Here is a 27,204-nt window from a genome sequence, read left to right as displayed (position 1 = left end):
GGGGGCTGAGCTCATGCGGGGCAGCTACTGTCTAAACTAAATACTGCCGTGATGAAACGCCATATCATGGATTATTAAGGATTATTTCTGAAACAGTCTGGAGCTCAAAGGCTTTCTCTCTTGCCGGTTATGCCACAAGGTGAGTTCCTTTTTATTTCCTGCTTCTTCACACACATGCTCTCCAGTACAGGTTAGCTCTGAGTGTTAGCGATGCTAATGTAAACACCGACCATGTTATGTCCAAAACAGTCGGGCATTGTTTCTGATAGCAACTTTCTGATAGTGCCGTGGGTCCACATTTCCGATATTGCGTCATATCGGACGCAAATCTGGATCAGCTCCGTTGTACTCCTGTTTTTAGAGATGTGGGTACGGAGGAAAAGAGAGAGGGTTTTTTTTTCTGACGCTGCGTGAGTTCCCTGACACACCGGGGACACATCTTTATGTATGAAAGACATCATAAAGTGCATTTTGCATGATATGTCCCATTTAAGTACTTCCATCTAGCACTTTAAAGATCCTTTTACACTTGAACGTGTGCAGAAAAGCAGTGGAGTGGATGAGGGCTGAAGCAATCTTATGATAGACACTTAACATTTGTTTGAGTGTACGCTGTATTTATTGCTTTGTGCAGGTATTTTTGGATGGAGCAATTATTCCAGGCTGGGAAGGGAAAATAGTGGCTTGGGTAGAAGAGGACCATGGGGAAGAAAGGTACTGCATTATTTCTGTATCTCTGTCTCTGTTTTCATGACTCTCCGCAGTAAGCAGTATCTTTGTTTTTTAGGCCATTGTAGGTGCAAGCTAAGCTGCCATGACACTCTGTTTTTGCCCCTAGTCAGGATGATCCAAGAGGCCCATCCAGACAACTGTTCACCGGAGGCACCAGTGGACACTTCTAAGAGCCAACATTATTAGTGAAATACTGTATGAATTTTCAACAAGCTGGTACTAAGTCACACTGATAGCCTTAAACAATCTAACTAGAATATCATCAAACTCAGTGCCTTAGAAAAGCTATTTCCATCATTTGCTTATTATTGCCATGCTGTACTGTAGTATCAAAACTGGAAAGTAGATGGACAATTTATTTAAATGACCTTTTTCTAAACACACAGTTGTGTTGTTTCTTCTCTAGTTAAGAGGTTTTTACTGTTAAGAGGAAAACACATGTTTATTCTCATGTTGAAGAGTTCAGTATCACTTTGTATTCTTGTGTATTACTAAGGTCTTTGGAACAAGCCAGACTACATATTAGAAATATGTATGACTACTTTTCAATCTTACTTGTGAATGTAAAGTGAAATTACAGTATTATCTACCATAGCATAAAAATAGAGAAAACTTATTTTGGGTGAGGAAAAAATACCACTTTTATAATAGAAAGGTTACAAGCACCGAAAAAGTCATGCAAACTTTGTACAATTTCGTTTTGTTTTAGTAGTTCACAAGGTTTGGTGACATTCTGACCTAATGCGTACAAATAATCTGCCCAGAAACCAGCTTCTTCTACTATTAATACGTTTTGTATTAACATATATGTCTATATATGTAAATACAAAACCCTTTTAGGCAGGCCGCAGATAACACAAAGGGTGACAGTCATCTTGAGATGTCCAAACAGAGAATAAAATGTAGTTCAAAGGAAAAAACTCCTGAATTGATATCATCAGTTTCAGCAGAAAGGACCTTAGTTCTAATCTGGGTTGATGTAGACCGAAACGCTTAAACTGAACTGCATTTCGTGAAAAATAAATGATGCTGGAACTTTTGTGTTTATGTACAAATACAGACGAACAGCACTGTAGTTTTGTTACTTTATGAAAAAAATGTTGTACATTTGCGTATTGAGTCTATGTCCTTACATTTTTTAAGTTTGTGAATATTTTTTGTTCAAAGAGAGATTCCTGTGAGATGTGAATTCTACGTCAGAGATTTAAAGGAGACTGCTAGAACAAAGGACCACCCAACTATTTATTGTGTGTGTGTGTGTGTGTGTGTGTGTGTGTGTGTGTGTGTGTGTGTGTGTGTGTGTGTGTGTGTGTGTGTGTGTGTGTGTGTGTGTGTGTGTGTGTGTGTGTGTGTGTGTGTGTGTGTGTGTGTGTGTGTGTGTGTGTGTGTGTGTGTGTGTGTGTTGATGTTAAGACACAGACCTTTAGCATATGACTTTAGTAATCCAAACTTCACCCTGCCCTGTGTGTGTGTGTGTGTGTGTGTGTGTGTGTGTGTGTGTGTGTGTGTGTGTGTGTGTGTGTGTGTGTGTGTGTGTGTGTGTGTGTGTGTGTGTGTGTGTGTGTGCGCGTGCGAGCGAGTGAGTGAGTGAGTGAGAGAGAGAGAGAGAGAGTGAGAAAAGCGATCAGGATGGACCTTTGTCAAATTTTTCTTCACTCTGCTTTATCTTCACGTTTGGGATCAATGTGTTTACCTTTACTAACAAGCCAACTGAAATATGCATCAATTTACTTTTGACCTGTTTTAATGCCATAACTGCCTGAACTATAATATGTACAATTAGTTGGAGAGATGGTTATTCAGAATTTGTTTACGGAAATATTTCACAAAGTGTGAAAACTGTCTGTTGAAAATAAAAAGGACCTTTGTTGAATGTTAGAAAAGACAGATATTTTGAAATAAACCAAGTTTTGTTTATATAAATATGTTCCGTTTTTTATTGATACTGGAGACGGTGGGGTTTTTACTGATAAAAGCTTCAGATTACCAGGTCTTGGCAATTTAGCTCTTAATGTTGTATGTTAAACAAAACGTCATTTTATCTATGTCGTCATGGAATTATATGAGCTTAAAACCTTAAAGATAAATAGAAAAAGAGAGGAGAGAACTAAAGAATAAGGTGAGAGTAAAACGGTGTTACATGTTGAATTGATATGCAGAATAAAAGTAACTGCATAGTTTGACAGCTGGGTCATTCTACAGAAAAGGTGGAATCTGGGTGATACAAATCTGCTGAAATATATTCCTTCTAAAAACATCTAAAACCTGTTAAATAGCAATAACTAACTCTTAACTTGATGAATCCACAACAAGTAGAGCTTAAAATATTTGTATAGGAATGTCACTGGTGTTATGTGTTACCAGGAAGAAGAGTAACACCAGTGACGGTAACACCAGTGACAATTTGGAGAAAACACTTCCATGTATGATCAAAGTGACAAGGCAGTTCCTTGAACTTGACATTTTAAATAAATGGCAATTTACGTATAAAACCATTTTTTATTTATTTTTTATTTAGTACCATTGCAAAGACAATCTCTATTTATTCAACATATATAATGAATGTGAGTATTAGGTCAACGTCATGTTTTTTTGTGTCTGCAAAAGTAAGTGACAGCACTTCCATCTTTTCTGTAGAATGACCCAGCTGCTGCATTCACTGAACATTGTACTTTTCCAGTATACATTTAAAACAATTATTACTGCTTTTTGTTTATCTTGCATTGAAAAGTAAAGTTACATTGACATTTTATCCTCACTAACATATTCATTATAAGCATTATTTTTTAATCTTGTTATTTTATCATCTCTCTCTTTCTTACATCGTAATACATGTGGTTCATTGTTCATTTGGCAACACATTTCAAATGCAAATGTCAGGCTCCAAACCCATTGAATTATTTCACTGCCATTGTGTGGACATTGATATAATTGCAGCTACCTTGCGAATCCTTCTCTTACAATTTTTAATTTCAAGTTTTAGGTTTTTTGATTACAAATGTTTTTCATTCAACTTTGATGTTGTGGTGGATTTAAAAAAAAAAAGAAATCCTATGTCTACATTTTAAACGGATATCGTTTACGACACTTATCTCCAAGCTACGGCAGGACAAGGAGTGGAGCCGTAAAGCGTTGTGTTTGGACTGGAGGAGGTCATTAGAAAGTGAGGAGTAGCTAAAACCGGTCCAGTCCTCCAGTCAGAGCAACACTCCTCCATCTGATGTTGGTTTAAAGATACATATATTATTCAACAGCTCTGTATAGTGTTTCAATCTCTGGGAAATGCTTCGTCTGATCTTGCGGCTCAAGCCGTCTTCCGGGCTCCGGTGTCCCCATGCCCTCCCGGCCGGGCCTGCTGCGCTCAGCTCCCGTTCCGTGCCCGGGACCGGTGCTCTGAGGCGGCTGCACTGCGGGTCCCGGACCGTGTGCTGGAGCTCCGGCCTCAGCAACAGGGCGGCTCTGCTGCGGTGTCCCGGGCTGAGCTGTCAGAGTGTGCGGTTCTACTGCCTGCCGCCGCACCAGAAGGTAACGTTGACGACTCTCAGGTTGCTATAGCACCAACGGTTACAGTTAGCATGACCTCCCGAGCTAGCTTGAGATGACAGCGCTGTGGAGAGCTCACTCACTCTGTCACTGCTGTAAAGGTTACACCCAGCAGCTGCACGAGTTTTAAACGGCACTATCTGCAAAAACAGCGTTTCTTAGCTTTACCAAAACGCATTTAGCAGGCCAGTAGGTAGGTGACACCACTGGAGGTTGGAACATAGGCATCTGAGTCCTGACATGTTTTCATTAAATGACATTCAGACTTGAGTTACAAAGTGTCCCCATATGCCAGATAAAATGGAGTTTAGATTATTATGATCAAACTGCTGATTGTTTTCCTCTCAGTTCGATTGATTCTGCTTGTTATTGTTTATATGGATCTGATATAATTTTGTAAAGCACTATGGGCTGTGTCTTTGCTTGGTGGTATAAGCATTTACAGTCGTTGTTATTGTTATAAGTACGTTATTGTGGGCCAGTGGAGATGTTAATGTTAATATTGCTGTGTGTGGCCACCATTGGGGGTCCCAGTCCATACACATTGGAAAAGATAGCCAAAATAAATGTAAACAAACAAAAAACATGCATGTATTCCAGACTCATCCGTTTTAGAAAATGTGACCTAATTACAGATGTGGCTTCAATTGTCATCCGGTTGCACACCAGCAAAAAAAAGAACAGAACATAAATTAAATTAAATGTATTTTTGATTACTCTGAGTCTCCTTTTTAAGTCATGATGTAGCTGCATTTCTATCAGTGGCTTGTCGTATGCTGTCAATGTACACACCTCAACACTTGTTTTCAGCAGGTTTTAAGTATGGAGTGTGGTCACTCTGGGAAAGTCATTATTGGTCATGAAAAACACCTTTTTGAGTTTGCTGTTGATGCACACATTATTCGAATGAACTTCCCACAGCTGGAAACAAATATCAATGTCATTCTCTTTAGGACCCCCCACTGCCACTTCTATCTGCTATCAGATCAGATCTTAGGTGACCACTTTGAAATGCAGCTGTATGTTACAACACCTAGGACCTGGCCGTCTGTGTTTTTGATGTCTCATGATTCCTTTATTCTTGATTTCTTATTGCTCAAATTCCTGATATTTTTATTTTTGGTTCACTAGGTGGAGCTCCCTGCACTGTCCCCCACCATGCAGACAGGAACCATCGCTCGCTGGGAGAAGAAGGAAGGAGAAAAAATTGGCGAGGGCGAACTCATAGCTGAGGTATGGAGCTGTGTGTTTGTTATTATATTATTGAAAGAAATTAATATACCACTATACACTTTATCAAATGTGTCCTATCTTTGTAGGTGGAGACTGACAAGGCCACCGTAGGGTTTGAGATGATGGAGGAGTGCTACCTGGCAAAGATCCTGGTGCCCGAAGGGACCAGAGATGTCCTTATTGGAGCTGTAATCTGCATCACAGTCGACAGGTACGTTTATATCATTGTAAAGTAAAGGCTGAAAATCAAGGTGACCTTAGTGTAAAAAAAGCTCTTATTCTAATTTCAATCAGGAGAGACATGATGTATGGAATACATATTTATTATCGGTCACATTATATCAATGGAACATAATGATGACAGTTCATCACAAATGAATGAATGTTGTTTTGGCGATTAGGCCCAAGTTTTAGTAGGATATCAATCGGGAAGGGAAGAACCATTTCCGATGAACCCCCCTGGGTCTAGACACTGGTGGTGGTTATAAGTGGTTAGGTCCGGTTGGAAGGGAGAAGGTTAAGCTTGGCCCTGAGTTGGAAGCAGGAGGCGAAGGGGTGGAGGAGGGTTGCGCGTTGACACCTGGAAGACAGCTGATAGAACAGGGGAGAGCATATATAGAGGGGTTAACAGGTGCGATGATTAGCCCTGTAATGAAGGGGCGTGATAGGTTTAGCTGAGGAGAGGCGCTCCCTGTCATTTAGATGCAGGGAGCAAGTATTGCCATGACGCGCAATACGGAGTGTTAGGTCTTCCTGTCTGAACTTGCGCTAAGCTTCATTTCAATCAGGAGAGACATGATGTATGGAATACATATTTATTATCGGTCACATTATATCAATGGAACATAATGATGACAGTTCATCACAAATGAATGAATGTTGTTTTGGCGATTAGGCCCAAGTTTTAGTAGGATATCAATCGGGAAGGGAAGAACCATTTCCGATGAACCCCCAAAAGAATGCAGGATGAAGTACTGAATGTGAATCTTACCTTGCGGGATGCGGCGGAAATCTATGGATGAAAAGGAGGTTAATACATGTGAGGATATAAGCGACTGATGCCTCCCGGGCATCCTTCCTGGACGTACAGGGCTTCCCGGCCGTACGGGGCATCCCGGACAGACGGGGCAACCCGGATGGGGCTTCCTGGACATACAGGGCGTCACGGAAGTACGGGGCATCCCGGAGGGGGCATCCTGGCCGTACAGGGCGTCCCGGACGTACGGGGCATCCCGGGTGAGCGGGGACTACCCGGACGCACCGAGCGACCCGACCAGTGCCCCGGGTGCCCGGAACGTGCGAGGCTTCCCGAATGTGCGGGGTAACCTGACTTTAGCAGGGAAACATAATACGGACCGGAGGTTTCACGACCCGGACATACGGGGCTTCCCGGAAGAACGGGGCATCCTGGACATACAGGGCAACCCGGACATACGGGGCTTCCTGGCCGTACAGGGCATCCTGGATCGTACAGGGCATCCACACAGGGCTTCCCGGACGTACGGGGCATCCCGGAGGGGGCATCCTGGCCGTACGGGGCATCCCGGAGGGGGCATCCTGGCCGTACAGGGCGTCCCGGACGTACGGGGCATCCCGGGTGAGCGGGGACTACCCGGACGCACCGAGCGACCCGACCAGTGCCCCGGGTGCCCGGAACGTGCGAGGCTTCCCGAACATTTTTTTGCGGGGCAACCTGCTTTAGCAGGGACACATTATACAACCCGAAGGTTTTACAGCCTGGACATGCAGGTTTAAATAACAGAATTGAACATGAGCCGTAGGGCAACATACGTGCTGACATGCTAAGAACCCCCACCAGTTATATGCATACGTACCAATTTGTTTAAGGTTGGAGAGACCTTTGGATAGCCAGCACGGCATTGAGGTCAGGGCGGATGTAGGATGAGAAAGCGGAGGAGGACCACCGTCCGAGTTGTTGCAGGGATGAGGACGAGACGCCTTGATTGGCAGCGGAAGTAGCTGCGCCTATTCTGAAGGAGTGCCCCGTGTGTAGAAGGGGTGATAACCCGGATTTAATGAGGACTTGTTTTAAATAGATGTTGAACTGTCTTTGTGTTAAAGGAAAATTCCCTGAGATGAGGAATAATGGCGAGAGGGGGTTCGAGGTAGGTCTAAGCCGTAGAAACTTGATCATGGCTTTATAAGGGCAGAATTGAGAATCGATGCGGGCGGCGATGACGGAGCAGGCGCCGCCGCATTTGGAGTGTTTAAGATATAAACTAAGATGGCTGGCGTGAAAGGATAAGTCAGAAAAGCTGACGTCTATTGGAATTGAAAGTGAGGGAAGCGGTGGTAAATTCGCCTGGTCTAAGAAAGGCATAAAAAGCTAGGAGAAATAGAGCGTCGAGTAGTGCATCGATGTAAGGGGAGAATACCCCGCTTCTAAGCTTGGAGAGCATGAGGTGTAAAGTGGAGAGTGTAATAGGGCGTCTCCGGTCTGAAACGGGGGGGTAAATTTTAATGAGACCTTTGAGGATGAGTTTGACTGACTGGTTTGCGAACAGGCTGGGAAAGCCGAGATCGGAACGCGAACGTTAAACTGAACTCCTGCTAAGAGGCCCCGGATGTATTGGGGTTTGAGGTGGCGATCAGTGGCGCAGTAGCACATGAAGGCACACACGGTGGAGATGAGAACAGGTTTAAGTGTGATGCCTACGGAAAAGCAAAATGTCGCAAACATTCTCCAAGTGAATCATATGTTTTGAGGGTGGACGCGCTAAGCCCTTCCTCATAGACCTGCTGATTCGAGGTGCCTTTCTAGGGGGCTTCTATTTAAGAGAGAGAGAGGAGATGCAGGGGAGGAATCCTGACGGGTTGAGTGCTGGCTCCTGGGCAGAGGTTCCGGAACGTCTTGTGGGCTGACTGCGGTAATCTATGGATGAAATGAGAGATTAACATGTGGATTAAACGATCTGCCGGAATCACTGCCGGGCTTACTGTACATCATAAGATGCTGACCCGAAGGTCGACGGCCGGAATCAGCGCCGGACTTACGAGAACGCTACCACTAAACAACGGCCGGAATCGCTGCCAGGCTTACTGTTCTCTGCTGGGCTTACTGTACATCATAAGATGCTTGACCCGAGAGGCACCGGCCGGAATCAGGCCGGGCTTACGTACTACCACTAAACAACGGCCGGAATCACTGCCGGGCTTACTGTACATCATAGGATGCTGACTCGGAAGTCGACGGCCGGAATCAGCGCTGGGCTTACGTGAACACTACCACTAAACCTTGCCGACACGATGGTCGATGACCTGCGATGCAGGGTTAAAATGCACAGATGAACACTACCACTAAATGTATAAATACCAGGAAAGAGAGATCTTGGATGGCCGTCTGGTTGTTGTAGGGATGAGGAATAATTACCTTGATTGCGGCAGGGTTGCTGCACCTATCCTGGATGAAGCCCTGGAATGCTATTAAGACACCACCACCAGTTATATGCATGTTTACCATAGGTAAACTGAGAGATCTAGGATTGCCGGCACGAGTCGATGTCCGGGGGAAGAGGGAGATGTAGACAATGTAATGCAGCTGTTAGCTTGAGTACAATGAGACATGAATGTTATATCCTGGCTTATCGTAAACCATGTGAGCATGACCAATATGCGCAGCATAAAATGATGTATGCTTAGGTAAATACTGAAACATGACCCATGATATGGGACTAGCTTAATTAGCAGTTTAATTACGCCACGGTGAGACATAGATGCACTTGATTGGGTGATTAGACTGTCTTCTATCATATTACGTGAGCTTCTCTTTCTCCCTGAAGAAACTCCCCAAAAACCCCACGGATGGGCAGCATCCGTGAATAAAACGAAGACTCATTGAGTGTCTGAGTGAGTAGATACGGCCACTGCTAATGTGTGGCGTTAATGCGGGTGGGGGGGGGGGGTTGAAAGATTATTTTCCATGTGGTTCCTGGCGCGAGGTACTGGCAAAGCTGCGGTTGCGCCTGGGGCATACAGACCTTGGATGAGCGTCCTTGCAGGACTGCAGATGTGGAGGAATGTACGATATGGGTGGTAGCAGACGTTTTCGTTAAAGTTATGATAAATCTCTCGTCTTGCCTATGCTGCACCTGACGGCTTTGACTATTATTCCCGGAAAACAGCCCAACAAAATAAAATACTCAGTTACCTCTAATCATTAACCCATGTTGTATAATTTAGTGAACTCTGTGTGTTGCTGCTAGCATACATGACACCTAACGTGAAAACGTTACTCGTGGATGGGGCTACAGAGCTGCTAGACAGTCGAAAACGGTGCATTCCTTTGTCTGAATGTGCTGCACTTTTGATAAATATTTAGACAAAAGCTAAACTCTTATTGCACTTAGGCAACGAGCATTCTCCACGTCGAGACGGGTAAAGTTTAACCACACCTCGGAGCGCGTTCTCTCCGCCACCTCCGCAGAGTGCTCCGCTGCATGGAGCAGCTGCGTGTGTGTAAACTGCCCCGCCCCCTCGCACGCAGACCGGGGAGAGAGATCTCGTCTGATCGAAAATACATCATAGACGCATTTGTTTGTCTTTTGCTTATTAGAAATGAGTTGGCGCCATTCATTTCAGGTAACGCTGTGTTGAAGCTTGAAACTGCGTTAGTTACTGAGCATTGTAATGGGTAGTAATTACCCGACTGCATTAATAATGCAAGTAATACGTTACTGAAACTCCATACTGTAACACGTTACACCCAACACTGCCTGGAAACTCACCTTACCCTGAACTAAAGGTAGCAATGCATCGTATTGAACTTCCTGTCGGCTCCCAGACCGTAGTCGAGGAAAGGGGGTGGGGGGGTGACTCTCTGTCGTCTCCCAGGGCAGAAGCAACACGCTTCGGGTTCAATAACCCATTTTTTCGGAAAGACTGGAGAGAGGCGAGCTCTTCTTGGGAGGTCGTTGCATTTATTTAGCTCTTCTGTTTCGTAAGATCACAGAAATTCCTTTTTCTGCTGCCTTGTTTACTTCTAGAAAACATGAATCCCGCTCGCTCTACCATACCATGCCCAGCACACCTGCACGCGCCACACCCCTCTCTTAAAGGGGTAGTGATCTCGCTCTGCATGCCCCGAATGTCATGACAATATAACGAAACATCTCGTGAATTTGCTGCAACTGCCTTTAGAGGTGAGGCGCAGGAGGAAGTAGCTCCAATGGGATGTAGCTTGAGCCCTGCCTGCCTGCAGGAGGGGTTGTGGTTGAAGCCAGAATGGGTAAAGCTTCGCATGCGATGAGGACCCGTTCCGCGTGAAGCCGGAAGCGCCGCATTTGAGCGGCCATGAAACCAGTGATACCCTCTTGAGAGACTGAAGGCGTACGTCAATTGTTTGGGTGAAGTAGCCCGTTTCCATTAAGCTGGAGGAACTTCCGTGGAGCCCGATTTCCTTGTCTTTTCCTCCCAAGTCCGGGTTTGCGGGCGGCCGGCTGGAACCGCTAGCCGACTGGGGAATGCCGCCTGTAGCTTAATCCGCCAGACTGCGGAGCTGATGAATAATGCCTGGAGCTGGGACGAAGCCCTGCTGCTGCTTGCGCGTTGACACCTGGAAGACAGCTGATAGAACAGGGGAGAGCATATATAGAGGGGTTAACAGGTGCGATGATTAGCCCTGTAATGAAGGGGCGTGATAGGTTTAGCTGAGGAGAGGCGCTCCCTGTCATTTAGATGCAGGGAGCAAGTATTGCCATGACGCGCAATACGGAGTGTTAGGTCTTCCTGTCTGAACTTGCGCTAAGCTTCATTAGTCTGCAATTGTGCGGTCAATAATGTTTTTAGTTTTGTTTATAGTGTCGTGGACAGTCCCCATTAATCAACTGTCACAAAAAACAGTAAATGGAGCAGCTTTAGCCAACATGGCTAATTTCCAGCTGTTATCCCTGGCCATATGATAATAGACACTTTTTAAAATCACAATATATAATGTGAAACCATAGGATTCACGACTCTTTCTCAGTCGCTGGAAATCTTTTTTTTTAATCTTTGTTGCTTTTACTTGAGTCTCATAAGGCTGGACCAGTGCTGTGAAAATAGATCTGGCTCCACCTTTCCATTCTGCTTCAGGGGAAAACAAGCTCTGGCTTGTTAGTGTTTCTTTAAAGCAATCTCAACTGTCTTGGGCTGCAGCGATGATCAATTGGTAGCTCCAAACAAAATAGGGATACATTTCTCGTGATCATTTATATTGACCCGAAATGGTAGCTGTATCATTGACCCTGGGCTTGATATATTCTATTAACTCTTGGTTTATTCACATTATAAACTGAAATGATTAGACACTGGAAGTTTTGACCAAGTTGTTGCTGCATTTAAAAAGGGTTATAGGAGTACCATTTCTTATTTTAATACTAATAGTCTGAAGCAGTGGCGTTTCTATATGTATAAAAGTGGTGGGGCACAAAAAACTTAGATGTCTATATATAAGCTTCTGCAGTGAGGTTCATGGCTGGTGAGGCACTGGCACTCTTCAGGTTTACAACCATTATATTTTGACCTAAATCAAAATATAATATTATTTTCAAAAGCCTCTTTATTCTGATGCTTCAATTAATTTTAAACAGACAGTTCAACAAAAGGATACCCAAAAAATTAAATTTTATCATTTAAATATTGAATTGTTCTCTCTTAGTAAGATCCCATTTTCAATAAAATTGCGTTCTCACCTTGACTTGAAGAAGAAGTCCATTTGCCTATCCTTCTGGACAAAAATCTCTATTACTTTTTTGTAAAAGTCCTCCTTATCTTCTTGTAGTTTCAAAAGTCTATCATAAATCTAAATGATGGATTTATGATTCGAAAATGATAAAAGTAGGGTAGACATGTGGATATTATCCGGCTGAACAAAACGTACATTTATCTAACAGCTACGTTTCCCACAGATCTTATTTTGAGCTATTTTCTAAAATCCTATGGATAAATCTCATTGCTTTTTTGTGGAGGGAAGCCATGCGCAGCTTACTTCCTGGTTTTAGGACGCGTCTCTCTCCTCCTCTTCACCTGCTCTTCACACACCACACTTTTCGCGGCACACGTACTTACAGCCAATCAGCTCTGAATTATGTGAGATGACGTATGGTGGGGATGGCAGCACTTTGCCCCTATGGGCATTATTTTTTGCAACACACATTAAATAGGAAAATACTCTGAGCATGCGCAGTGTCGTTTTTACAGTCACCGTTCACTTAGACATTGAGAGGGAGGGGCAGGATCGGGTTTTGTCCCACATGGCTCTAAACAGCTCAATAGGCACACACTGTAGACACTAATTAGAAGAACAAAGACTAAAACAGCAATGTACAGATGAATTAGATGATTAAACATGATCTTAAAATATATTTTATATATATTTTTATTTATTTTTTGCATTTTATTGTAATCATTATTTTAATACTTGCTGCTGCCCTGCCCCTAATGACCAGTCGCCACTGGTCTGAAGGTATTTATCTATTTGTTACACGTTGTTTTACATAGTTAGGAAAGCAATTTTTAGGTCAATAAAAAAACAAAAAAACCCTAACACAACACAAACAATGTATGGCCTTTAAGTTTAGATGTAGTAATGCTTTGGGTAAATATATGTCTAATATTGGTGTGTATATTTCCCGCTGCAGCCCTGAACTCGTCGCAGCTTTTAAGGATGTTACCCTGGAGTCTCTTCAAGCAGCCGGAGCCAGCCCTTCACCGGTCGCCTCCTCCTCTCCTCCTCCTCCTGCTGCTCCTGCTGCCCTGGGCAGCTCCTACCCCACACACATGAAGGTAGGTCTGCTCAACAGCTCAGTCAGGTGTGGAGGGTGTTTACAGTCAGTGTGCTGTACGTTCATCAGGGTCAGTGTGTCTGCTGCATGTTGGAGCAGCGCAGTAGGGTGGAGTTATTTGGGCTGAAATTGAATAACCACTATTTTTAGTGTCCTTAGATAAACAGGCTTTAAGCAAAACATAGACGGCACCATTTTAACGTATTAAATTAGACGAAAAAGGATGCCATCAGAATAATATGAAATATGTTACAGTCAAATGCAAATGTTCACATGGTAGCTTACTTTTGAAACCAGATGGACCTGCTTGTAGTTTTTGTCAGTTTTAAGGAAAATAAAGGAGGACCACATGTTTTTCTTACTCAAGGAATGGTCTCAAGGTTTTTTCTTTTGATGCACAACATGACCTTCAAGCAGAGAATCCCAATACTTATATTATACTAAACTGTTTTAGGTTGTTTTTTCTTGGTCAATGTGTGTAGCTATACAATGTGTGAGTCAGTGATGATAACAGCAGTAAGACACATCTACAATGAGAAAAAGTTAGAAATATTTACAGATATTTTGTGTTCAACCTTTTTTCCTGCTGCACTTGATGTGTCTACCCGTGGTCTCCCATGTTGACATCATAGTGTCAAGGCTACCATTGTTAGTGAGAATAAAAGCAACGTTTTGTCTCTTGAACACAATACTATGTTTGGCTGAGAGTTACCAGGAACTTGAGAACAGCTTTAACTTATTTAGAGGCAGCTTTTAACAATTGACCAAATCCACACGTGACCTGGGGATGTTGCAGTTATATGTATTTCTCCTGTTGCTCACACTCCTGTGTGTTACAGGTCACACTTCCTGCCCTCTCTCCCACCATGACGGTGGGAACAGTGCAGCGCTGGGAGAAGAAAGTGGGAGAGAAGCTGAGTGAAGGAGATCTGCTGGCTGAGATCGAGACTGACAAGGCCACCATCGGTAAAACCAAACTGTTATTTTTATTCTGCCATGCCATGTGTGATGTGGGTGTCCCATATCAGGAACCGTCATTGTTACACTATTTATGTTATCCTGTAGTACAGCCTGACAGGCAGAGCTCACCTTGCTCAACGTGTGTGTGTGTGTGTGTGTGTGTGTGTGTGTGTGTGTGTGTGTGTGTGTGTGTGTGTGTGTGTGTGTGTGTGTGTGTGTGTGTGTGTGTGTGTGTGTGTGTGTGTGTGTGTGTGTGTGTGTGTTTGTGTGTGTGTGTGTGTGTGTGTGTGTGTGTGTGTGTGTGTGTGTGTGTGTGTGTGTGTGTGTGTGTGTGTGTGTGTGTGTGTGTGTGTGTGTGTGTGTGTGTGTGTGTGTGTGTGTGTGTGTGTGTGTGTGGTGTGTGTGTAGGCTTCGAGGTGCAGGAGGAGGGGTATTTGGCTAAGATCATGGTGCCAGAGGGAACCCGGGACGTTCCCCTGGGAGTGCCGCTCTGCATCATTGTGGAGAGAGAAAGTGATATCGCTGCCTTCAAGGATTATGTAGAGACCGGAGTGACAGATGTCGCCGCTCTACCTCCAGCTCCGGCACCGGTGAGACTCAGCTCTCACTTTCAAATATAAGCAAAACGTTTACTCAACAACATCCTGAAATGTTCCTTTATTTAGATGAATAGAACTTGTACAGGTATGATTGTGATGTTTGAACGGTAATGTTTCTGTTCCAGGCTGCAGCTCCCAGTCCTGCTCCAGCCGCCGCTGCCCCCCCCGCAGCCCTGAGGAAGGGTCGTGTGTTCGCCAGCCCGCTCGCCAAGAAGCTCGCCGCTGACAAAGGGATTGATCTGGCACAGGTCAGCGGTAAGTGAAAACATGCAGGTAGTTTCTCAGATCTGTATTGGTAGAGCGTTACGTATTGAAATACAAAGCTAGAGAGAGCAATGGTAAAATCTTGTATATACTGTTTCTGTTCAGGCTCCGGTCCTGACGGGCGCATCACCAGGAAAGATATCGACAGCTTTGTTCCACCAAAGGCAGCACCTGTGAGTAAAAGCAATGCACATTTAATCCTTTGTTATTATATGTAACAACTTCAATTTCCATAGTTGGATTTTTTAGGGATTTCAATTTAAGGATGTTAGCAACATTGTGCTGAATTGATTTGGTGTTAAGATTGTTTGAAATTAGGAATTCAACAATCGTGAGGAATTTATAAAAAGACATTTCCGCTTACTTCAGACGTATCAAAAGTTTTAATTTCATTTGGCATATGTATTTTTTTCTGTACAGATTGTTACATCATAATTAGCTTAGAAGATGTTGGTGTTCAAATTGCTGGCTAATTAATCATATTTATATATTTGACTGTACTTTGAACCCTCTCAAAGTGTTGGTACCGTATGTTTCTCAAGGTTTTGATGTAATTTTATTTTTAAATGCAAGTTAAATCCCCCCCGTTGGCAGGCTGTAGCTGCGGCCCCCGCTCCAGCTGCTGCGCCTCCTGCTGCGCCTCCTGCTGCTGCAGCGCCTCCTGCTGCTGCAGCTGGGACCTTCACAGACGTCCCCATCAGCAACATCCGCAAGGTGAGGGGCTCTTGGTGCTCCCCTGTGTTCCATGAGGACTTCCTCTTCTTCCCGAATTTATCAACAGAAAAAACAATCGATTAATTCTATAAAATGAACTGCAGATTAACGGATATAATGTCAGTGAGCTAGTTACAGCTACAGACAGACACTTGTTTGTTTCTAAACACAGGTTCAACTGACTCACCTTATTCCTGTCCATGAGTTCAGGATCAAAGCTGAAGTTCATATGTCTGTCTCTCCTGCAGGTCATCGCTCAGAGGTTGATGCAGTCCAAGCAAACCATCCCCCATTATTATCTGTCTGTAGACGTCAACATGGACCAAGTGATCGAGCTTCGGCAAGAACTCAATGCTGTGAGTTTGGATAGCTGTTTGACAAAAAGACTAAAATAAATATGACATGTTTCCTGTGTCGCTTAAACAACCTGGCTTTCTCTGCAGGAGGTGAAAGCGCAGAATATCAAGCTCAGTGTGAACGACTTCATCATCAAAGCCAGCGCTCTGGCCTGCCTCAAGGTTCCTGAGTGCAACTCCTCCTGGTTGGACACGGTCATCAGGCAGTGAGTAAACACAAACAACACATGTATCCACACACATACTGTATATACAGGGAACAGACAATATGTTGTGTATGTATATGTCTCTTTGGCTTACAGCTAGAACATGGTCATAGTACACAAACTTGCCAACCGTACTTGTTGCAATGTAACTTACTTTACAGATTACAGCTTTTCATACTCTTCCTGTTCAGTAAATGTGTCTGAGATATTGAAGGACTAATTGTATTAGGATGAAATTGTATTGAAAATCTACAAAAAGATAAAAACATGGAGTATTTTGTGAAAAGTTGGGTTTTCACTTGTAGTGGAGTATTTTTCACAGTGTGTACTTCTACGAAAGTAAAGGATATGAATACCTTTTCTACCACTGACGTGTGATTCTAATGCTTTTGTGCTTTCATTTAAGTAACTTTTTGAAAAAGAGTAAAGGAATATTCTTACATTATACTCCTATTCCTACAGCTAAAGTCTTCAGATCTTGTCAACCTATCTTCTTCATATGTTCTCAGGTATAAGAACATCAACATCTCAATTGTAATTCTTGCTCTAATATCCTTAAGCACTTTAAACTCGTTGTTGACATGGTTCACTAGGTCATATAAAGAAAGTGATAAACACACCACCAGTAAAAAGGAGACATTAGTATTTTTTTATTATAATAAAACTCCTACCCGGTTATATATTAGTATCTTAAAGCGTAGTTGAACTATCGTACCAACAGGGGGCGCTCAAAACGTTCCTTTCTCCTCTCAGTTTAGACATAGACCACATTTCTCGGCTGTCAGCAGTATTGACTTATTTCAAATGTTTCCAGGAACCATGTGGTGGACGTGAGTGTAGCAGTGAGCACAGCCAACGGTCTCATCACGCCCATCGTGTTCAACGCTCACACCAAAGGGCTCGTTGGCATCAGCTCCGACGTGTCTGCGCTCGCTGCCAAAGCCAGGGATGGAAAACTGCAGCCACACGAGTTCCAGGTACAAAGATTAGACCCATTCTGTTAGCAGATCAGTTTTGGTGCAGATTTCAGTCTTCGTCATGTGTGTTTTGTTCCCCCAGGGAGGTACCTTCACGATCTCCAATTTAGGGATGTTTGGTGTCAAGAACTTCTCTGCCATCATCAACCCCCCTCAGTCCTGTATCCTGGCCGTCGGGGGCTCAGAGAAACGGCTGATGCCTGCTGATAATGAGAAAGGGTCAGTATCATGACTACCATACAACAAAAGCTTTTCACATACTGCATCTTTTAGATTGAACCTGATGCAGCGTTCGTTTGTCTTCACAGGTTTGACGTGGCCAGCATGATGTCGGTGACGCTGAGCTGCGACCACCGGGTGGTGGACGGCGCCGTCGGAGCGCAGTGGCTCGCGGAGTTCCGCAAGTTCCTGGAGAAACCGGTCACCATGCTGTTGTGATTGGACTGTACTGCCGCTAAACTGCAACAACATGCATAGCCTCTCACTAAAGTGATCTGATTGGTCTGAACCGGTCTGTTTCCTCCTGTGATTGGCCAACAGGTCACTCCCAGTTACCCTAAAGGGGAAGAAGCAGAACTCACTCCGTTTACCTGTCTGTCTCTCTGTCTGTCTTTCGGTCTTTCTCTCCCCTCGCTCTGTCTCACTCACATGTATTTATTGAGGCCCTGTCTCACGAGAGACCAGAATTAGGTATAATTTATCCTAGAATAGAGACTGGTCCAATGTCACTAAAACATTGTAAATGTTTTACAAAGGGAAGTGTTACAAGTCCAACCAGCGAGATTATTTATCCCCAAAAAATTACGATTGTGTGTGTTTGTGATTTGGTGGTTAACTTTGAGATGCACTAAGTCTAGATCCACACACACACACACACACACACGCACACAATTGAAACGTTTGGTGTGTTTTCTGTGGGTTAATGCTACAGTGTATATTCTTCACTGTGAAAAGAACACAGTGTTGTGTATATATATAAACAAGCTCTAAGTGAATATCTGTACAGTCCTGAATGATGACCCTCTTCAAAGAAAACTTGACGGTTTTGCCAATTTTTATTCAGTGGGGATGTTTTATTTGTTAGTCTCAGAATAAAACACTTACCATTGATATATTCTGTATTTCACTGCTGGAACGCACAAAGCTGGTGCTGGATGTCATTTGAATAAATTCGGAGAAGTAAATCTTGTGATCTTTGGTTCTTTTTTTTATAATTTGACTATAAGAGCCCAAATGAATGCAGAAACAGTGTGAACAGTCTCCAAACAAGATATTGGATTAAAATAAATACATACTTAAAATTAAAATCCAAAACACACCTGACCTGCCACCCCTTTTTGATGGGGGCTGCAAATCAAATGGATTAGGGGTCCCACTTTTTCATTCCCTATATCGATATCTGGATTTTGGGTGTCGGGCAATACAGGGTATGATCCATTACCAAAAATAAAGAGCTGTGGTTCATCGCTATGTAAAAAGTAACTTTAGGTTTGACTTAAAAATTGCTTTAATTACTTTGTTAAACAAAACGTCTAAATAAATACATTGAGGCACATTTACTGAATTGCAATGAATGATTTAAATAAAAAATCATACATTAGCAACTTTGTAAAAACAATCTTAAAACAGTATAAAGAGTGAATTCCAGAATATTATGTACATAGAATATTAACAGTTAATTGAATATATCGGTCCATTTGTCGCAATACCCGTTCCTGCTGTTTTAGTCATCACTCCGCCATTTTAACATGCCAATTACTTTTATCAAAATAAAAGTAAATGTACTGAATTGCAATGAATTATTAAAATAGAAAGATACATACACTTGCAACTTAGTATAAAGAGTAAATTACAGAATATGATGTACTTAGAATAACAGTCATTTGAATATATCGGCCCGGTTGTCGCGATGTCCTTTCCTGCCGTTTGAGTCATCACCATGTTAACATGCCACAGATTATCCTCATCATAATTGTATCAGAAAGGTAATGCCAGTCAAGCCGTTTATGTGGACCACGTACTGTACGTCCCCCTGCAGCATTATGGGCATTAGGCCTATTAATAGGTAATATTTACTATGAAACAGCTGCTGTAATTAATTTACATTTACCAATTAGCTTACATGCTGACCCACTATAGCTCCCACTGCAGTCAGTCTGGGAATGTGCAGTAGGACGTGATAAAAAGTCCCTATCCAATAACTTCAATTAGATTAGATTAGATTCCTTTTATTGTCACTACACAGAGAACAGCGAAATTCTGAGATAAAAATAGTTAGATAAGCAGACACTGACGAGACAGAGAATGAAGTGGGTGGGGGTGGGGGGACGGAGGAGGGTGGGGTTGTTGCAGCGCTCAATAGATTCATCATGCATGCCTAGTTCTTTGGCAGCCAGCTGGTACACACACACACACACACACACACACACACACACACACACACACACACACACACACACACACACACACACACACACACACACACACACACACACACACACACACGGGGATAGAGGGCTGGCTCGCTGCGCTGGCTCTCAGCTATGGGCTCTTCTGGAAGATGGATGCTCTGGACTCTGTGTGTGTGTTTCAGCGCCCTGGAGTACGGTGAGTGTTGACTTATTCATACTTTCTTTAGTGTTGACACTAATTCAGAAGGACAAGATGAGATATATTGGTCCATTTTCTAAACACTGCTGCAGCTTCAAGTGTTTGAGGGTTGTGCAAAGTTACAGGAGTGAGTCTGTAACTCTTCACATGGATTTTGGAAGAAGTTTTTTAAATTGTGTACTTCTTATTTTGTGCATTTTATACAGTAGACCCTCAGTAGGCTACTGGGGCTAAGGTGTTGGAAGTAGACCAGCATGTTTAAGCCTTTTAGCATTTAGACTTCTATGCCTAACTGTGAAGTTGCAGATATTTTGGGATATACATACTAAAACTGATGCGTCCATCAACCTTATTATCTAATGGTTATGGTTACATAATTGCACTCCTTTATTTTCAAATAAAAAACAAATAATGAGAAGCAGAGCATTTTTAATATTGCCCTTAAGGGAAGTTACAATATTAGATTTTCCCAACTCGATTTGCACTACCGAAAGAATACACAATAACAAAATGATTGCAATGTCTATTAGAAAAACCTGAATAATTATAATGCCATCAGTCCAATTCTTACTTAACCTTGTTTGTTGTGCATTTTTTCTCTTTTCCGGTGAACGAAACATTACAAAATACAAATGAACGGAGGTGAAGAGAGTTTGTAACCATAACTGTGTAAAAGTGCACAAAAAGAGGTCATGCAAAAAGTCCTTATCTCTGCCATCAATACAATTTTAACTTAAAATCACCAGCAGGGAAATACCGTTAGACCATGAAACCCCTATTGCTCTATTTTTAAATAGATCTTTGTCACATGGAGTGTTTTCGTTTGAAAGGCTCACAGGTACTGTTTGTGTAAACTGGTGATCTAACAGACAATGTCCTGAACTGACGGTGCGTTCAGGAACCGACCTGCTGAAGTGGGCTGTTGTTCCACTCAGACTGGTTTGGCTCTCCATCAAATCTGTCAAGTGTAATTAACAACCTCATATGCACGCTGAATTAACACGCACACAAACACACAAAAGGCCTGGGGATGACAGAGAGAAGGGGGTGGGGGTCATTTCAGTAATGAAGGTGAGGGGGAGGAGCAGCTCAGGCTGCACGTCAACAGGGATAGGATAGTTCAATGCTGAACAAATTATAATGCAGTTTAAGCAATAACGCCTTACATGAAATGTCTAATGTACAATTTGAGTGATATGCAGTAGGCTACTTAGAATAGATCATCACTGAAGTCAAAGTAGAAACCTATTGACTTAAAATATTCCATTACATGTAATAGTCCTGAATTCTTAAGTAAAAGTAAAAAAGTATTACCATCAAAATGTACCTGAAGTACCAAAAGTACTTGTTCAGCAGCACAGTGAAATATTTCAGAAAACATAGAGTACTGATATGATCAGCTTATCAAAAAGGGAAATAAGTTGTTTTGGCTCTTTTATGGTATTACTGTGGTTATTATATTTTCTTCTTTTTACCACTAACAAATACATGTAAGAGCATTTTAATGTTAACGTCTATCAATTTAAGATACTTAATAAAATACACAGTTGATTATGAGTACAATACCGCATGTAAGCACATCATGTGTCAGTATTTAATAAATATTGGGGAGTAAAAGTAAGCGATCTTGCTCTGGTATGAAATGGACATATTCAAGTAAAGTAGAATAAGAGTAAAAGTACTGAATACAGTGCACCAGAGTTGAATTGACTTGTATGTTGTTGTTTTTGTGTCCTCTTCACACCTGTGGATGCCCTCAGCTGCTCTCAGGGTGACGATGAGGGAGTCCAGCCTGGAGGCGGTGCAGGGTGACGAAGTGCTGCTGCCCTGCTCCTTCTTCACCTCCAGCCCTCTCTCCAGACTCAACGTCATCTGGACTATGGCCCCCTTCTCCAGTCCTGAGACCCCCAAACAGGTCTGTGTCTTAACATCAACACACACACACACACACACACACACACACACACACACACACACACACACACACACACACACACACACACACACACACACACACACACACACACACACACACACACACACACACACACACACACATACCATGTATACATCACTTCAGGGGACATTACATTGACTTACATGCATTTCCTAGAGACTTATCCTAACCTTAACCATAACCAACACATGCCTAACCCTTACCCTTACCCTAACCCTAATCCTAAACCTAACCAAGTCTTCACCCTAAAATTAATGATTCCCCTCATGGGGACCTCCAATGTGTCCCCATAAGGGAGGCGAGTCCCCACACGTGACTGTGTAAACAGATTTAGGTCCCCACAAGTATAGTAATGCTAGGCCACACACACACACACACACACACACACACACACACACACACACACACACACACACACACACACACACACACACACACACACACACACACACACACACACACACACACACACACCTTTGACAGGCACAAATCAAGAGTTAGGAGGCTTACTTTAAAACTGTGTTCAGATCAAGTTACCTGTTCAAAAAAAGGTGATCTAATCTTCGTACAAAATAATTAAAGTAATGTAATTATTATTACTTTCCTGTTACTTTTGGATCACCTTAATATCAAATGCAATGCAAATAATTAAAGATAAAGAAAATACAGAAAAATAAATATCAATACTCGTGTATTATGTAAGAAAACAGAACAATGTACCTTTAGGACATAAGAAACCAAGATATTTAGTATCAAAACTGTGTCGTCAGTGTTTTGCTTTTAGGGAAACCTGCCTTTCACTAAGCAAACTCAGGCAGTGGATCAACACTGAAACACCGGACCACATATTACAGTTTTTAATAATATTTAGGAAACAGAAAATGTTCAGTTTTAGTTGAATGAAATACAGAACATACGGATTCACACTGAATGTGTCTGATCTCACTTGCAGGTGATTGTGTACGACCATGGTCAGGTGATCGAAGACCCCTCACTCATTGGCAGGGTGGGTTTTACAGGTAAGACCACTGAAACCCTCTCTTATCTGAATTGTGATGTTTGTGTTTTCACATGGATAATACTCAAAATACTTATTTGGATTTTCACATGTTCATTTGAAATGTTTTAAGGATTTAAGACATGATCAAATAAAAAATAATTCACATCAACCGACTGCAGGTATACCTTGGAGTGCAGACATCTCCCTGAATGACACCCTGATATCAGATGCTGGTATTTACCGCTGCATGGTCAACAACCCTCCAGAGACGGCAGATCCCGGCATCGGAGAGCTGGAGCTCAGCGTGCTGGGTGAGTGAGTCACAAATCGTCCAGTTAAAAGGCACATATATTAGAAGAAAACACCACTTTTTGATGTACTATACTGTGTACTAGGGATGCACATGTATTTCCTTTTTATTCTGATGTAATATTGAGTATTTTTACATTTGCATATCTGCCATTACCATTGGGGCTAAACAGGTCAACAAGCAAGTCGTTTTTAGTCGTGCTTGCAGCGTGGATCATTTCTCCACCACTGCCATGGACTGAAATATAATGTATTATAAAAATATAATTCCTCTTCTAACATTATGATTGATTGCCATGAAATTTCATACCCACATTCATGGTCTCCAGAGGATGAGTCCTAATAACTTTGGTGATTTGTTGACTCTAATCAAACCCATGGATTGTATATAGAGTATAAAAAAAGTTGATGCAATGGGTTGGATGTTTTTCTCCTGCTTATCACTTCTCTAGTGTGCTTGATCTACTTACATATTCCTTTAATCAAATGCTTTGATTTAAATACCTGCAAACCCTGAAATGTGTGTTAAGGTCATTCTCACAGTGAAGCATTGAAACACTGAACTCACATCTATCTGTGAGCGTTTCACTGCATCTCATACTTTGAAACTCATGTACTGATTTGTTTTGAAGCGCCCCCCTCGCTGCCTGTGTGCCAGTGGGACGGAGACATCGATGTGGGAGGAAGTGTCACGCTGTCCTGCTCCGTGGCCGAGGGCATCCCCACCCCAGAGATCCGCTGGGACAAACTGAATCCAGAGGAGATCGCACTACCAATCAACATGGACGGTCAGTGACAAAGATACACACACACACCCATCATCATCATCATCATCATCATCATCATCATCATCATCATCATCATCACCTTGGAGGTCATTATTTTAATTTGACAGGGTATTCAAGATCCCAAAGATAGCTAAAAAGGTCAGGGAATTCAATATATACAATTTAATATTGCACGTGAGAACTCACAAAAGACTTTATTAGAAGAAGAATGGTTCATCTTTTTTTTTTTTATATATGGAAAAGCTTGATTCTACATTTTCTAATCCTCTGCTCTCCTGCACAAACACTTACAGTTTGGTCTGATAGCATACAAGATATAAATAGAAAATGTCTAATAAAAAAAGTAGATTACTGGCCCATAATATATTCTAATGTGTGTCACAAGTCTTCCAAAGAAAGTGAAGTCAAGAAAGACCCACATGGGACTCCAGTACTTCAGCCCTGTTATAGCGTAGTTAATTTGACCTCCCGTGTCTTAAAGGCTAACACCTTTCAGACCATACATCTTCAATTTCTATCACAGGATTTAAAAACATTGTTTTCAAGCCAAGATAACCCCACTATGACATTATCAGGGTTATTTTATGAAACCTCAGACGAACACCTGTTAAAAATGGCTGAGAATAATCCAACTTTATGTTCAATTTCTGAACAGTTCCTTTGAGCTTGTGATTTGTAATAATGCACACCCTCTGCTGAATCACAACACTCCAGTTTTAAGGTTTGTATACTGTCTTCTTGTCTGTCAAAGAATTGAGTTCAAAATGCTGCTGCTGGTTTATAAAGCACTGAATGGTTCAGAGCCAAAATACTTTTCTGATCTCCTGCTACATCCAGAACTCTCGGGTCTTCTGGTCTGCTTTCTGACCCAGAGTCTGAACCAAACATGGAGAAGCAGCGTTCACTTATTATGCTCCAAACATCTGGAACTTTGAATCCTGATGTGTTACTGTCTTATTCTATTTTAGCTTGTTTTATATTATACTTTTATATTATATATTATACCCTAGGCTTTTTGATGACTGTTTAAAATGTGTTCTGTGTTTCTGTTACACTGCATCTTAATGCTTTTAAGGTTTTTATTTTGTGTGACCTACCTATAGAACATCGTTGATTACACACATACCTTCTTTCCTCTTCTCTTGTAAGTTCAACACTATTAAAGCGAGTGTCTCTGTGTCCTCTCTCAGGAGATCTGTCCGGCTCCGTCCAGATCATCAACGTGTCCTCTCAGACGTCCGGCCTGTATCGCTGCTCTGCCGCTAACCACCTGGGGACAGAGAACTGCTACGTCAACCTGTCCATCTACACCCGTAAGAGCCTCTCTGTTCCCCCATGATGCTCTCTGCCTGTCTCTCCTGAAGCCTTCCTGTTGTCATCTTGCAATATACTAATTTAAATAAATAGTTATCACCGCAATAAACCATATTTAATTTAGTCTTCATTTAGATTATTTAATTTCATATTCTGTTCTTGTGCATATCTCATATTATATTGACATGTATATAGACTTTTTGCATTACTTTTTATTTTGTATTTTATGATATATGTTGCATTGTTGGAGGAGCTCAGGTCAGAAGAATGCCATTTCTACTCTGTAGCTTTGTGCATATGACAATAAAACCTTTGGATTTGAGTGATTTGATGAGGTTCTGTCCCTGTGTTCAGCCCCGGTCAGTCCCTCGGGCATCCTGCAGGCGGTGCTGTTGACCCTGTCCATGAGCCTGGTGCTGCTGGCGCTGATGGTGCTGGTTCTGTGGCTCCATCAGACCGGACAGGACGGGAGGTGGAGGGAGAGGAAGGAGGAGGAGGAGGAGGAGGAGTCTTACAATGAGATACGGTACACTCCGTCCCTGATGAAGCGCTCGTTTGTTTGATTTTTCAACAACCACAGAAATGAAAGAATGCTGCAACTTGAACAAAGGACTCTTGCTTCATCTGGATAATGGATTTTATTTACGGCCAGTAATATTACTGTATCGACTGAAGAGCAGCACATATTTTTAAATAAACATTCCAAGTTTCGATGAAGTGTTGTATCTTTTTTCAGTTATATTATTATAATTAATCAAGAAATGCACCTTAAGGAAAGCCTCCATTTAACTTATGGTATCTTACACTAACCCTTATAACCATTATAAGCTCTTCCATAAAACATACATTTCCTTTTAATTTGTCAAACCAAGTAGGACAAACCGGTTTTTATTGGATTTTAGAACTTCTATTTTATACGAATAAATTGATGACATTTCATTAGCTTCCATGTCATGTGACCAAAGACCCCCGGTCTAATGCTGCTTTATTTGCAGTCACTGGGTCCATAGACATGGAATCTATTGAAATAAATCAAGACTTCTCAATTTAAAAAAGCTGTTTTTTTCATACAGATATTCTCGTAAAATACAGAAGGCACTAAAATGAAATATAAACAGGTGTGTCCCATCACCCACATACAGTGGGGCAAACAAGTATTTAGTCAGCCACCAATTGTGCAAGTTCTCCCACTTAAAAAGATGAGGCCTGTAATTATCATCCTAGGTACACTTCAACTATGAGAGACAGAATGGGGGGAAAGAATCCAGGAAATCACATTGTAGGATTGTTAATGAATTAATTGGTAAATTCCTCGGTAAAATAAGTATTTGGTCACCTACAAACAAACAAGATTTCTGGCTCTCACAGACCTGTAACTTCTTCTTTAAGAGCCTCCTCTGTCCTCCACTTGTTAACTGTATTAATGGCACCTGTTTGAACTCGTTATCAGTATAAAAGACACCTGTCCACAACCTCAAACAGTCACACTCCAAACTCCACTATGGCCAAGACCAAAGAGCTGTCAAAGAACACCAGAAACACAAGGTAAGCAGCTTGGTGTGAAGAAATCAACTGTGGGAGCAATTATTAGAAAATGGAAGACATACAAGACCACTGATAATCTCCCTCGATCTGGGGCACCACGCAAGATCTCACCCCATGGGGTCAAAATGACAAGAACGGTGAGCAAAAATCCCAGAACCACACGGGGGGACCTAGTCAATGACCTGCAGAGAGCTGGGACCAAAGTAACAAAGGCTACCATCAGTAACACACTACGCCGCCAGGGACTCAAATCCTGCAGTGCCAGACGCTTAAGCCAGTACATGTCCAGGCCCGTCTGAAGTTTGCTAGAGAGCAT

The 27,204-nt window shown here is 42.3% G+C and overlaps 3 protein-coding genes across 11 annotated transcripts in view; all 3 read left to right on the top strand.

The window, feature by feature from the left end:
- Positions 1 to 2,014, top strand: part of dixdc1b (DIX domain containing 1b) — a 32,668-nt gene extending 30,654 nt beyond the window's left edge. For 6 of the 9 annotated variants that reach the window (XM_034098948.2, XM_034098953.2, XM_034098949.2 and 3 more), the window contains 2 exons: positions 635 to 714; positions 843 to 2,014. In XM_034098948.2, coding sequence (XP_033954839.1) covers positions 635 to 714; positions 843 to 918 — 156 coding nt within the window. In that variant the 3' untranslated portion in view covers positions 919 to 2,014. Of the gene's footprint in view, positions 1 to 634; positions 715 to 838 lie in introns of all 9 variants that reach the window. The other 3 variants (XM_034098950.2, XM_071205422.1, XM_071205421.1) reach the window with 3 other exon arrangements.
- Positions 2,015 to 3,840: 1,826 nt separating this feature from the next.
- On the top strand, positions 3,841 to 18,549 carry dlat (dihydrolipoamide S-acetyltransferase (E2 component of pyruvate dehydrogenase complex)). Its single transcript, XM_034099287.2, has 14 exons — positions 3,841 to 4,257; positions 5,407 to 5,508; positions 5,595 to 5,719; positions 13,146 to 13,290; positions 14,129 to 14,255; positions 14,658 to 14,839; positions 14,974 to 15,103; positions 15,218 to 15,285; positions 15,707 to 15,826; positions 16,075 to 16,182; positions 16,270 to 16,388; positions 17,203 to 17,365; positions 17,448 to 17,584; positions 17,674 to 18,549. The coding sequence occupies exons 1-14, from the start codon at positions 4,015 to 4,017 to the stop codon at positions 17,801 to 17,803; spliced, it is 1,899 nt and encodes a 632-aa protein (XP_033955178.1). The 5' UTR covers positions 3,841 to 4,014; the 3' UTR covers positions 17,804 to 18,549.
- Positions 18,550 to 19,888: 1,339 nt separating this feature from the next.
- Positions 19,889 to 26,018, top strand: LOC117459092 (immunoglobulin superfamily member 11). The gene is made up of 7 exons (XM_034099946.2): positions 19,889 to 19,972; positions 21,736 to 21,890; positions 22,885 to 22,951; positions 23,112 to 23,243; positions 23,874 to 24,029; positions 25,220 to 25,342; positions 25,698 to 26,018. Exons 1-7 carry the CDS (start codon positions 19,909 to 19,911, stop codon positions 25,904 to 25,906), a joined length of 906 nt encoding a protein of 301 aa, XP_033955837.1. The 5' UTR covers positions 19,889 to 19,908; the 3' UTR covers positions 25,907 to 26,018.
- Positions 26,019 to 27,204: the final 1,186 nt, after the last annotated feature.

Source organism: Pseudochaenichthys georgianus, chromosome 14 (assembly GCF_902827115.2).
Source record: "Pseudochaenichthys georgianus chromosome 14, fPseGeo1.2, whole genome shotgun sequence".
Classification (NCBI taxonomy): Eukaryota; Metazoa; Chordata; class Actinopteri; order Perciformes; family Channichthyidae; genus Pseudochaenichthys; species Pseudochaenichthys georgianus.
The sequence above is the reverse complement of the archived record's forward strand: the minus strand, read 5'-3'. Positions and strand labels throughout refer to the sequence as shown.

Bases quoted from the DNA above. Each gene is read 5' to 3' on its own strand.
- dlat (XM_034099287.2), top strand. From the start codon at position 4,015: ATGCTTCGTCTGATCTTGCGGCTCAAGCCGTCTTCCGGGCTCCGGTGT. The intron at 16,183-16,269 runs GTGAGTTTGGAT...CTTTCTCTGCAG, and splicing joins TTCGGCAAGAACTCAATGCT to GAGGTGAAAGCGCAGAATAT. The intron at 17,366-17,447 runs GTACAAAGATTA...TTGTTCCCCCAG, and splicing joins TGCAGCCACACGAGTTCCAG to GGAGGTACCTTCACGATCTC.
- LOC117459092 (XM_034099946.2), top strand. From the start codon at position 19,909: ATGGGCTCTTCTGGAAGATGGATGCTCTGGACTCTGTGTGTGTGTTTC. The intron at 21,891-22,884 runs GTCTGTGTCTTA...TCTCACTTGCAG, and splicing joins GTCCTGAGACCCCCAAACAG to GTGATTGTGTACGACCATGG. The intron at 22,952-23,111 runs GTAAGACCACTG...AACCGACTGCAG, and splicing joins TGGCAGGGTGGGTTTTACAG to GTATACCTTGGAGTGCAGAC.